The sequence below is a fragment of the Hippichthys cyanospilos genome, chromosome 2 (genome assembly GCF_059441005.1).
Source record: "Hippichthys cyanospilos isolate Australia breed blue-spotted pipefish chromosome 2, RoL_Hcya_1.0, whole genome shotgun sequence".
NCBI lineage: Eukaryota > Metazoa > Chordata > Actinopteri > Syngnathiformes > Syngnathidae > Hippichthys > Hippichthys cyanospilos.
This window is the reverse complement of record NC_142370.1, coordinates 35303298-35316117: the sequence shown is the minus strand read 5'-3', so window position 1 is coordinate 35316117 and position 12820 is coordinate 35303298. Positions and strand designations below refer to the sequence as shown.

Below are 12820 nucleotides of genomic sequence, written 5' to 3'. Positions count from 1 at the left end.
TCGGCTCTCGTCATGAGCGTGGGTCACCGTTGGACGCGCCGATGTGCGATTCGACGTGCAAATGCACGTCATTCGCCCTTGTCGTATGAGCCTTCGTTCATCATACGAGCGCACATATGAAGAACCGTGCCAACGTGAATTTTGCGCAAGTGGGAGTCACTCATGTGATTAAAAAAAAAACTATCAGCGCGTGTTGTTAGAGATGGCTAGATCGTAACGAAGCTAGCTATATAGATAGCAATCAAGCTAGCGATACATAGTAAACAAGCTAGCTATATAGATAGCAATCAAGCTAGCACTATAGATATCAAGCTAGCTATATACAGAAGATAGCAAGCAAGCTAGTACTAGATAGTAATCAAGCTAGCTATATAGATAGCTATCAAGCTAGCACTAGATAGATAGTAATCAAGCTAACTATATACATATATATATATATATATATATATATATATATATATATATATATATATAGCTATCAAGCTAGCACTACAGATATTATCAAGCTAGCTAAATACAGAAAAAGGCTAGCTATATACAGAAGATAGCAAGCAAGCTAGTACTAGATAGTAATCAAGCTAGCTATATAGATAGCTATCAAGCTAGCACTAGATAGATAGTAATCAAGCTAACTATATACATATATATATATATATATATATATATATATATATATATATATATATATATATATATATATATATATATATATATAGCTATCAAGCTAGCACTACAGATATTATCAAGCTAGCTAAATACAGAAAAAGGCAAGCAAGCTCGCACAAGATAGATAGTAATAAAGCTAGCTACATAGATAGCTATCAAGCTAGCTTTATATTCAATTACAATTTTCTGTAGAATATCCAATCACCAACAATACTCTGCAGATGTAGCCTTCTGGTACAATGAATTGAGCAATAAATCCAAAATGTCTCATCTTTTATTTTTTGAAGCAATAGTTTTGTCACAAACAAAATAGAAAATTCTTTTAAAGCAAACGTCCGACTTAAAATGGAAAAGTTGCTGCGCGCAGTACAAACCAAAGCCATGTCCAATGCGGACGCATTTCAAATAAATAAATAACTTAAAGTGTAAAGTCCTTCCGGAGCTTTGGAAGAGTGGCGAGCAGTCTTGGGCGGCAGGCGAGAAACGCAGGTCACAGTTTACTTTCCTCCTCCTCCAGCTGCCGGTTCAAGCCCGGGATGAACTTGAGGAGGTGCCTCCGGAAGCTTCTGTGTTTCCTCTGTAACGAGTCCAAGCCGGGAGCTTTGTCGGCGGCGGAGGCGGGTCCGGCGCGCGTGTAGCTGCGAGTGCTGGCGCTGCGGCTCAGCTGCGTCCTGGCGGACGCGAAGAGCTCGCTGGCGGGACGCAGGCGGCGCTTCCTGGCCGGCGGCGTGGGCCCGCGACGGCGTTGGCCTCCGCCGCCGCCGCCTCCGTCCGAGTCGCCGGCGGCGTACAGGCACGTCTGGTAGAGCGGGTCGTCTTCGCTGGCGCCGCTGCTGCTGCCGGCGCTGCCGGCGCAGCGGCGAGCGGCCGGGCCGGGCGCTCCCAGGCTGCCGCCGTACACGCCCGCCGACTCCAGGGACTCGTAGACCGAGGCGTCGCTCATCACCAGACCTGCCGCGCGCCGCGTCGTACAAAACCGTTAGCTCGCTTGCCGTTTTGTTCCGGCGTTTTCGGTTTCGGAAAGTGACAAGAAAATGAAGCCTGGTGAAGCACTCGTGATCATTTTCACCCCTATAGATGCCGCTCTGGCTTTAAAGATTCAGGTTTGAACAATGGGAATGTGTTACATTTCAATTGCAGCTCTAAGCCAGCGGCGCCATCTAGAGGGGCAAAAATGTATTCCAAATGCTTGGTGAGGCTTTGTTTCCCCATCTGTAATATTGAGTAAATGATCTTCCTCATAAGCAAAACCGCATACAAAGACGCCTTCCAATTAGCTTGACATGTTCATGTCACTGGCTGACATGCCTAAGAGACGTATGGTGCATTTCAAACTCATAGAATACATAGTACTGTACTATGCTGTTATAGTATTCATAATGAGTTAATAATGTCATATTATTGATAAAAACTGTCCGAGCGACAAACCTGCAAAAACAAATCTAACGTTGCACAAATGTAGAGAATTGCTCCTCAAATGAAGTAGAAAAAGGAGGACGCCGTACCGTGAACGAGCCTCTGCTCCTGCACCATCAACGAGCGATACTCGTCCCACTTCTCGTGGAGCGTTTGCTGCAAAAGGAAAAAGGCGACGGCCGTCAACAACGCAAGCGCAAAGGGAGGGGAGCGTCGTGTTTACGTGCGTCAAATGCGGGAGCGCGCTATCCTTCAGGTTTATTAGCGGGCGCTTGAAAATGATCCCAATCATCTGAATCAGGCCTGTTTGAGAGAGAGGCTTTGAATACGCGCAGGATACCGACTGACCCCCAAGGACCGGAGGTTGAGGCTTTTAGGCCTTACGGCATCGATGCCAAACCCTTGTACGTTTCTTAGCTAATGGGCAAGTCTCTGCGGGAGCTTGACTATGACGAAATGATCTTAATCCTTTCAAACAGGTATATGTCAGATACTGACCCTGGAGGACCGGAGGTTGACTTTTTTAGGCCTTAAAGCATCGCTCAAATTCTCGTCCTTGAGAGCCGGTACCTTGCATATTTATTAGCTCGACGTCGAGCTCTACGGGAGCTTGAAATCCATCCTAATCACTTGGTACGTTTGAGAGAGAGGCTTCACGCGGGATACCGGCCCTCCGGGACGAGGGTTTGACACCTACGCTTTAGATGATCGGAAGCCAATATCAAACTGGTAGGCCTTCATTTCGGTGCCCAAGAAGTAGCTCTCGCTTTGGAAAAGGTTGGTGATCCCCGCTTTAAAGGGTTCATGAGCGAAAAGTCGCTTGAGCGCGTGAGAAGACCGGCGGCTGGCGGGATTAGCGGCGCAGCTGCCGCCACCTTTCACGGGGAAAGCGCCGCCGCAGCTGCCGCCACCTTTCACGGGGAAAGCGCCGCCGCAGCTGCCGCCACCTTTCACGGGGAAAGCGCCGCCGCAGCTGCCGCCACCTTTCACGGGGAAAGCGCCGCCGCCGCCCGCCCATTTTACGGGAAGCGGTTCCAGCCTCTCGCGAGCGACAGTGGAGAAAACGCCGACGCGACAGGTGCGAGCGACAGGTGCGGGTGGGGGTCCCCTCAATCCGCCGCGCCGGCGAAACAGGCCCCACCTTCAGATACTGCAGTCGCGCCTCCAGCTCGGCTTTCCGAATGGCGTCGCTGTAAATGGTCTCCAGCCTTGAAGGGAGGCGAGAAGGCCGCAACATTTTTAACAAGCCAAAAAGGAAGTGCCGTTTGAAAAAAGGAAAAAGACGTGTGGGAAAGAGACGTTCAAGCATATCAAAGGAGCTTTTCAGAGTGGGCCCGGGGGCCCCATTGCCACTTCGGTCGGGAGAATCGTTGCCGCGCAGCTTAATGGCGGTCTAAACAGCGCGAGCTTCAAAACAGCGACTCACCCATCGGTAATTTGACATGCGGTACCGATTGGCTGTAAGCAACATATTACACAAACGTCACGTTGATGTAAACGTGCTAACTCTACGTACGCGCTACATTAGTGCTCCGCTATAAAGTACACGCAATGTGAATTATGATGTAAATACCATACATGACCAAAGTAATGTACAAGGCTCAAATGAATAAGAACAAGCCGCTACAATTCTACTGATTTAACATTGTAAAATCATAAAGTATATGAAATGTACAATCTTCAAATAAAACTTGATGTCCCTAATATAAAATGCACTTGTGTATATGGCGCACTCATCATTTTTGTGTCAAATTTGGGTCTTTTTTTGTTTGTTTTTGTTCCCGTGTATAGGACGCGACAACATTTTTTGGCAAAACGGATTGAATCTCTTTGTACGTCCTTCATAATTTTTTGTGTTTATATTCGTAAATCATATACTGTTTTTGTTGTGGGTGAAGTGTTGAAGCACTTGTATTTTTCTCTTCTTCCTCGCGACGCAGCTCGAGTTCATTTTGACACAAATATCTGGTTGCATATAACAAATGAGCCATATGAAATAACTTTCCGCGCTCGCTAAACGGTGCACTCTTAATTGAATCAGCTGGACACGCCCTAACCTTTCCGTTTGAGGAATCTTCCTGCGTGTGAACGAGGATGAACCCGAACGTTGGTTCAGTCTGCTCGCTTCTTTTATTGAAAATAATGATTCTAATGATAACAATGATTCTTTTGCCATATGTAGCACGGCACAGCGTTTTTGCCGTTTTAAGCCTCGACGCCAATGGAAAATTCTTAGCTGCGCGTGGGGTTGATGTACATTTGGAACTTTTGAGCCGGATGAGCAGTTTGTACCTGAGAGTGTTTCCGCACGCCTTAATGAGCCGGACGATCTCCTTGTGTCGAAATCCCTCCACGGGGGCCTCGTTCACACTGGCGATGGTCTCCCCTGTGACGGCCAAAATATTCATCACTGGCTTCCTTCCGTTTGGATCCAATCTATTTTGCTATGAATCCGCACGCGGCCAAGACATGTGGACCTCCAAAGGGAAGCGCAAGTTTACTTTGCCCCCCCCTCCCCGTCCCAAAGCATATTTTCCTGCCTGGGCGTCATTTGGTGCGCTCACACAATAGAGCCGCAGAGGAATTTAGGAAGTGAAACTGAAGTGATAGAAAGGAGGAAGTACACGGTGGCGCGACCGGCTTGGGAACCTTTTGGTTCGTTTGATATCAGTGGAAAAAAAAAAAAAAAGTCACGAGCAACACTAAACATAGCAACAATTTGGAAAGAACCATGTCATGTTGTGAATGCTCAGATCCTGTCGCTGCGACCAAAATACCGTCCCCAAATAAAGACTATCGCACAAGCCAGAGGTCCCCAACCGCCCCCCCCCCCCCCCCCCGAAATAATGATGTTTAACATTTCATTTGTGCTTTTTTTGGCGCCACCTCTGGCCACTTTGGATATTACATTTTGTAGTGAGGAAGGACGGTGCGGCTTTAATTGAGAGCAGTTACTGTGGGTGACGCGCACATTGTCCTGACTGGTCCGTGGTGATGAATAGGTTGGGGACCACCGGCTCACATTCAGTCCCTTTGACTCTCCTCAAGCCCAACGCAGAAAAAGGAAGATGTGTATAAATAAATAAATGAGATACCTCACTTTCTGGACTCCTAAAAAAACGTATAAAAATATTTTGGGATTAAAGCGTCTTACTTAAAAGGTTCCCTTCTTTTGTCAGCGGAGAATTTATGATTGTATTTGTTAATTGTCCATTTTGCTTTTTCTTTGGCATTTTGTGTTTTTTTTTCCCAGTTTATATTTGTGTGTTCACTGATCTTAATGACATTTGAAAAAGGCTCCCTTGTAAACTTTTTATGAAATTAAGATGTCCATTTTGCTTTCTAAGCCTTGTACAGGAAATGTTATTACTTACTTCGCATTCAAATTCATGTTATTCAAACATAGATAAGTGGAGAAAACTGCTCTGGTTTTGAGTTATGAAATGAGGGGGGAAAAAAACCTCAACTTTTACCCCGGAGGAATACGTAAAACTGCTTGCGTGCGCTCTGATTGACCGGCGACCGGTCCGGGTAAGGCTTGAGCAAGCCAACGTCAGCCGGGACACGAAAGGATGGAATTTCAACTCACCGACTTGAAGTCCCGCAAGCCGGGCCGGGCTGTGGTCGTGAACCTTGCATACAAACGTGCACATCTCCACCGTGTTTTGGTCCTGATGATGCAACCCGTAAGTCTGAAAGACACGAGAGGCCTTCTGTCACAAAAAAAAAACAAAAAAAACCCCTAACTTCCTTTTTTGAGCTTGCGCCACACGATTGATGTCACCGTTGTGAAAACGCGGGCGACGTGTGAGCCGGTACTGATAAGGCGACGGCGGGATGACGAGCTGAGGAAGCCGCCGCAGACCGCAGACCGCGTGGCCCAAGACGCACAGATGTCACGGTAACGAAAACATGCCGTTCCCATGAGAGCGCTCCCAAAACCAGAAGTGAAATACCAAACCATCAGCTATGCTGGATGGGGATGAGCGCCGCACACTATCAGGGCTGTCCAAAATCTTTGGAGTCATTTATCAAATGCGCTATCATCACTGAAGGAAGAAACTACATCTTGGTTTCATTTCAAAGTCATATGGATAAACTGCTACACGACCGTTTTCTGTTAGAGGTGATGAGATGAATCATTGGGGAATCCGACTCGGCCCAGATCCGCTCCCGCATTCAACGGTAACCCAAATTTGAGCAAATGGGAGTCAGCGGACCATTTGAAAAGTTTCGTAAATTGGCCCTTGACTTTTTTTGCTTCTGAAGCCAAATTCTTTAATCACCGCCGTCTTTTGACTCGAAACTTGTCCCAAATAGATTCTTTTTATGTTTGCTGTAGAGTCTACAGTATATAAAACACATTTGGAATGGTAGTGGCACCTATTTTTTGTACACTCCCCTTTCTTTCTTTCTTTCTTTCTTTCTTTCTCACTAGCGTTGTGATTTTACATACGAGCCGCCGGCCACTGAAAACTGGCTTTAACAGACGGCTGTTGGCCCTCGGCCCGTAGTTTGGAACATCCGGCGGTGAAATGTTTTGCGAGGCGTCCGTCAAGACCAGGACCTAGTGCAAGTGGATTCAAATGACCAAAGTGAAAATGCTTCTTCCATCCTGCTAGCTACGCGGGTCGATGTCCGCTCGACAACAAAAGTGCGATTTTTCATTGCGTCTTTGAAAAGTTCTTTCGAGGACGCGGAGGAAGTGAAGAATGGCTGATCAGCGGAGGGGGGGGGGGGGGTGTCGGGCGTAAAGCCTTGACAGAATATTCTACAGATGTGACTGTGGTTCTTGCGGCTGCGACGCTTGGCGGGGACGAGCGCGCATCCGTCCAATCGCTTGCCTTTTTTAACAAGGGGAAAATGTCTTTTGGAGGACGAGCATTCGCTGCTCCAAAGCTCCTTTTCACCAACAAGGTTTAGTCTGTGAGTGCGCGCGCGACATCGCCTTTGATTTCAAAGCACATTTGACGGGGCGCTATCCAGTATTTTCAAGCAACGGGATTTTAATTGCAAATTTGAGGCAAAATAAAGCAATTGGATGTTACAGTACAACAACAGGTTCTGAAATATCCACGGGATTTGTGGCATCGAGGCATGGGCCGATATCACAGAAGATGGCGTGATAACCTTCAGCAAAAATATCACCGTATTAAAACGATGGCAATTTTTTTCTCTACTGAACACGGTTATTTTTTAGCAGTATATTGAATGTTAGGCACATTAAGAAATGTCTAACATGTCTAGTCCAAATTCATGAAGAAATCATTGTCAATGTTGGTGACTTAATTGTTCTTAGCTATTTTTTTAGACAACGGACCTTCTTATTGCATGGCAAGCAGTTAGGTAAATAAATCAATCGGCGGTTGCTGTCTAATTACGTGCGGCTTGTTGAGTTAAATCTGCAAGCGCGGGTGATACACTTTCTTGGAACCGCACCGCGTTTCCATGAAATTCTACTGTGAGCGCCTCACAGTTGACCTAATTCTCTGAAAAAAAGGATATATTTTCAAAATAACATAGAACGTTATCACTTGGTACACTTAAAATGGTACGTGAAGTTTTTTTGACTAGCCTGAGCTTAAATGCGTTTTCTTGATCGAAAATAAGCACTCGGGTTTTCATTTTTGAAGTCGCGTTTGAAAGCCGTCCCGTAAGGTCCAAAAAGAGCACGGAGGGGTGCTTAGCAACAAAACTTCATTTTGATTGGTTACGTTTCATCCAATCAGCTCTACCAAAGAGGGCGCGCCCAATAAAATTCTGCACATTTATTAGTTTAGACATAGAAACGGGTCTTGTCCTCCGGCATGCCGCATAGGTCTGAAGACGTTAAGACATAGACCTCCCCCTTTTCTTCAATGTATGCCAAGAAGTGAAAAAACAGCAACTAGCATCTCATTATTTTCAGAGGCGGCTTGTTGCGCCTCGTCCATTAGCTGGGTTGACTTTTTAACGGCACGTTATCAGCTCACGCCTCGCGGCCCCATTTCCCTCACAGCGCTATTCGGACTGGGCCGGCAGGCAATTACTTTAGCATGTCTGTCTGTCTGTCTCTAATCAGGCTGGAAATGTGCTGAGCTTATGTAAAATGTCAAAAGGCGACATGTTCTTGTCACGACATCCTCGTGCGCTGCGTTGCATCTGTCAGCAGAGTCACGGCAGACTTCCTCCTGTCACCACGAGGAAATAAAGGCCGATAAAGGCACCGGCGCACAACGGTGGACATCAGGAAAGTCAACATGTGATGTAACCAATATGGCGGTTCAACTGCGCCTTGCCGTGAGTTCGTTTCCTTGCGCTTCCAGAAATGTAGGAAAGGCGGAGCGCGTCCAAACCATCAAAGCGACAATATGATCCATCGCAACAGGCGCAACAGGAAAAACACCCCCAAAACGCCTCCCTTTGTCTCACCTGAATCTCAAAACCAAACGTTTGCTCGTCCAGCTTCTCCAGCACCACCGTCTTCCTGAGGAACGGAGGAAAAACTCTATGAGAATTTGTTTGCCCCGTGACATTCTCATTTCTACCAACTAGTTGAGTTAAGAAGTTAAAACATTTGATTCTGTTTCATTTTCTTTGCGCTTCAAGCGTCTTTTTGAAAAGAGGTTGTACACCCACAAATTTTGACTGGGGCATTTTCTTTCTGTAGAAATTTGTTGTCAATTGTATTTTTTATCTTACTGGGTTCTCATCTTATGTGTTCTATACTAACTAGGTATTTTATCAGCAAATGGGAAAAACTGTCATAGAAAATGTTACCAACATATATCTGCATTTTAGTGACACTAATTGTTATGTGCCATGATTTTAAGGGGGGGGATTTTCCTGCATGAGGCCCCTGAGCTAAAATGAGCATGCCATTCCCGAGCTAAAGTATCCATACTTCGGCCATCTTTTTTTTTAACAATCAAATTAGCTAAGGATGGTCCACAAATTTATAGTCTTTAATGCCTGTCAGGGTTTTATCGTGGTAAACGTTCACTAATTGACTGAATCTTCCGTATTACTTGCAAGAGGAAAAGTTGTTTTTTTTTTCTTCCTCGACTAATGGGTGTGACATAAGTTTTTACCTTTGTGGTTCCGGTGCGAATTGGATTTGAGGCTTCCATTTCTGCGAGCCGCCAGCCTGCAAAAGAGAAACAAACACCTGACTCAACAGGGTTTCCCCGGGCCTTTCCTGGGCACATATGCGCGCACACAATACACACACACACACACAGCCCGCATGAACTGGTCCGTCGGGCCACTGCGCACATGCGCTACACCGGTGTATTTTTAGTCCGCGCCGAAACTAAAAATGTGCGTCAAACTGATGCTTGTTTACTACAAGCAGAAGCTAGCGTCATCTTTCTACGTGCTCCTCAGACCCAGAGTCCCCAAGCATTTTTCACCGCAGACCGCTCAACGCTAGAAATTTTATTGTGGACCATACAAAAATGTACACAAATTACACTGATTAAATCAATCACGTAACTGAATTACAGAGGCTATTCAATTCAGTCACTTTCGTCAATTAGATGCAGTACTTTTCGATGCGAAACCTTTGTCATGCTAACATATACCAAATGGTAATGCCTGGCACGAATGAAAATGCTAACGAGCTAAATGCATACAAGGCAACGCTATACCGTATAACAAGCTGAACTTAAGACCTAACATTAGCTAGCATGCTATCCACAGTCACAAGTTGTTGGATCAACAAATGAATTTTGGGCAAATTATCATAAATGACAACATTCTTACAAAGAAAATACTACTTACAGACACTTGGAGGCCACGTTTCACAGAGACAGAACAACGTGCGTGCCACAGACAGTGACCGCGCTCAACTCAAACCACGCCGCCCTTCCTCACCACAAATCGCCAAATCAACAGCACCAAAAAATCGAGCCAAACAAAAGACAATGTAATCGTTACAATCATCGACTGAATCAGTTCCAAAATTTCATTACTTGGAGCGCGGCCCGGCGGAGGTCGATCCGCAGACCGGTCCCGGGCCGCGGACCGGCCGTCGGGAGGCCTCCGCCGCAGACCGTTCGGGATCCGGGAAGGAAAGCCGGCGGGACTTTGGCAGCGTGTACATTAAGCCCGAGTCAAGCCGAGGTCAGGACCGGGTCCCGCCAAAATAAATAAGGGCTGTATCTGCTCACAAGGCTTCGCTTCTTAGCCGCGTTCCAAGTGGATGAAAGGGAGCTTTGTGGCAGCTCGTAAAGTGTTGCTTTCTGCAGAATTGTCACGCAAACTTTCTCAATGAGACCATTTATTATTCCCCCCAAAACCCACACCGGGCAACGTGTGCGTGCGTTGGGGGGCGGCGCTACGGCGGGATGGACTGCCCTGCGCTCGCGTGCTCACAATGCACCCTTGTTGCCCTCCAGACTGGATGCTCAAGTCCAATTTGTCAGCGAGCGAGCGAGCGAGCGCAAATGACTTTCGGGCTCCGCTGAGCGACAAACGGCCAGGAAAATGTCACCGGCAGCCAGCGTTATGCAACGCCTAATAAAGGTTATGTCACTCTGGCCGCCCGCCGCTGGACGTCTGAAAAACATGCTGACGACGATGTGATGACTGTGTGGCCCCAGAATTTCACCAAGAGTTCCAAAATAAGGCGGCAGCCTCCGCACGGGGCCATAAAAGTCTACACTGGCTTTATGGATGACGATATTTCCAATCAAACCTAAGACGTACATCTAATTTTTTTTAAGAGTTCGGACTTTCAATCCAAAGTAATTAGTTACATTTCTTTCAGATTATTGAGTACTAAAGTAATCAATTACTTTATTGCGTGCTCAAGTAATCAATTGAAATGATAAGATACTAAAGTAAAATTACTTTAATCATTTTCCAACTACTAAAGTAATCGAGTACCTTAGTAAAAGGGTGATTGAGGTAAAATAATTACCTTAGAAATTAAGGTACTATAGCATTTGATTACTTAAATAATTGAGTGCTCATTTACTTAAGTGTACTCAATTCATTTACTATCAGTCATTTTTTAGACCCTCATTTGGCCAAACACTTAAGTGACTTAATAAGTACCAGGGATTGAATGTATGGACTCAATAAACACTGCAATTTACGGAGGACTCTTAAAAACACAAACATAATGGGAAATAATGTTAAAAGTTATTAAATTCATGTAAACGTATGTATTTATTTTTGTAGATAAAGCAGAGAAACAAGATAAAGACAAATTATTGGAGCCTTCGTTAAGGATTCGGATCCTGGGTCCTGAGCAACTGTCATTAAATAGCGGGAAATGATTAAATAGCCACCCCACCTAATATGTATAAAAATGTGTACATTTTGTTGATTTGATTTCTCATAAAGAGATTATCAGAATGCTGTTTCGTGTCGCGACATGTAAACATTATTGTAACGAAAAGACTTGACGTCCCCTTTAAGTCACATGTTGATTTTCGAAACAACAAACAGTCGTTGTCAAGCTGACAGCTGCTTGTCGTAAATATTATGAATTTATATACCAAATCGGTGGTGAAAAGTAACAAGGGACAAAATAATTTTCTTTCCTTGTTTCACATATTGTGTTTTACACAACTTTACCCAACTCAATATAGGTTCAATCGGTATTTCTAATTTTACTACTTTTTTTTCTATTTATGTACAACGGGTGTGAACACTTTTTCCACCAAACCAAATGAGTGAAAGCATCTTCATGTTTCGGTTGCCGGGTTTTGTTTACACCATTGCCATTAATGTGGCGTCATCATTTCAAATGGTGAAACGCTGTATGACGTACTGTCAACTTTTATGGCACCGCTCGATGAAAACTAACAACCACAACAAACACCAAAACCAGAACGAAAAAAACCGAATAAGTAACGGGAATCCTCTGGGAAAAATCCACAAGTATGTCAATCGGGTGAACCTGGCGCTCAGCAGCAACACATATTATATATTTTGGCCATACACGTGAAAACCTTGTGGAATTGTAATTTTATTTCTGATGGTTCTTCTGATTCTTTTTACCTTGCTGAGGTTTCTGGGCAGAGTGCCTCCGGAGTAAGCGAGCGTCCTGTAGTTGTAAAGCGCCGACGAGTCGGAGCAGTTGTCCGACTGGGACGACGGGAAATAGACGTCGTGGTCCTGCTCCGACGCCGACGCCGACGCCGACGCCGAGTTCGAGTCGACCTTCTTCAGCCTCCGGAACGTCATGCCTCCCGCCGCTTAAAGAGAAAAAAAGTTGGCCCGAAGTGGAGCGTCGCCACAAATCTCCAAGCGCCCGCGTGCGTAAGTGGACTACTTGCTTGTGTGAGTGTCTGTCGCGACTCCGAGTCTCCCGTAGGCATGAAGGAAAAAACGGCAAGGGGGCGGGGCTTGATGAGAAAGGAACGGCACTGAAACGTGCTATAGTGACGAGAATCGGAGGTGTGGCGATGGGGGACACCTCGCACCTTTCCAACACGGCGGTGCTGAAAGGGAACTCCGGTTCGTTGAGTGTGAATCCTGACCGCGTTTATTCGACGTCTCCCTGACATGGACCCCTGATTCAAATCATCAGGCGGATAGTGATCGTTGGAACCAAGTGTGTTGGTAGCGGGAGACATCAAACATAGCTAGGAATTAGAGATGGGAATTTGTTTTTTTTTTTACTCATCAAGATAGTGTTCTTGCTTATAAGAATAACTATAGAATAACCACGTTTACGTCTTTCCACACGAACGGGTTGCTTTTAAACTTTGAGAAGGAAATTTGGCAAGTTTGTGTTGTTTCCTTT

General features: G+C 45.5%; 1 protein-coding gene across 1 annotated transcript; it reads right to left on the bottom strand.

Annotated features, from left to right (window-relative positions):
• Positions 1–922: 922 nt before the first annotated feature.
• Positions 923–12395, bottom strand: tamalin (trafficking regulator and scaffold protein tamalin). The gene is made up of 8 exons (XM_088409163.1): positions 12073–12395; positions 9153–9208; positions 8494–8548; positions 5672–5774; positions 4375–4468; positions 3224–3290; positions 2172–2238; positions 923–1617 (listed from the first exon to the last, which is right to left on the bottom strand). The coding sequence occupies exons 1-8, from the start codon at positions 12256–12258 to the stop codon at positions 1157–1159; spliced, it is 1089 nt and encodes a 362-aa protein (XP_088265289.1). The 5' UTR covers positions 12259–12395; the 3' UTR covers positions 923–1156.
• Positions 12396–12820: the final 425 nt, after the last annotated feature.

Bases quoted from the DNA above. Each gene is read 5' to 3' on its own strand.
- tamalin (XM_088409163.1), bottom strand. From the start codon at position 12,258: ATGACGTTCCGGAGGCTGAAGAAGGTCGACTCGAACTCGGCGTCGGCG. The intron at 4,469-5,671 runs GTGAGTTGAAAT...TGGCCGTCACAG, and splicing joins GCTTGCGGGACTTCAAGTCG to GGGAGACCATCGCCAGTGTG. The intron at 2,239-3,223 runs GTGGGGCCTGTT...TTCCTTTTGCAG, and splicing joins CGCGACTGCAGTATCTGAAG to CAAACGCTCCACGAGAAGTG.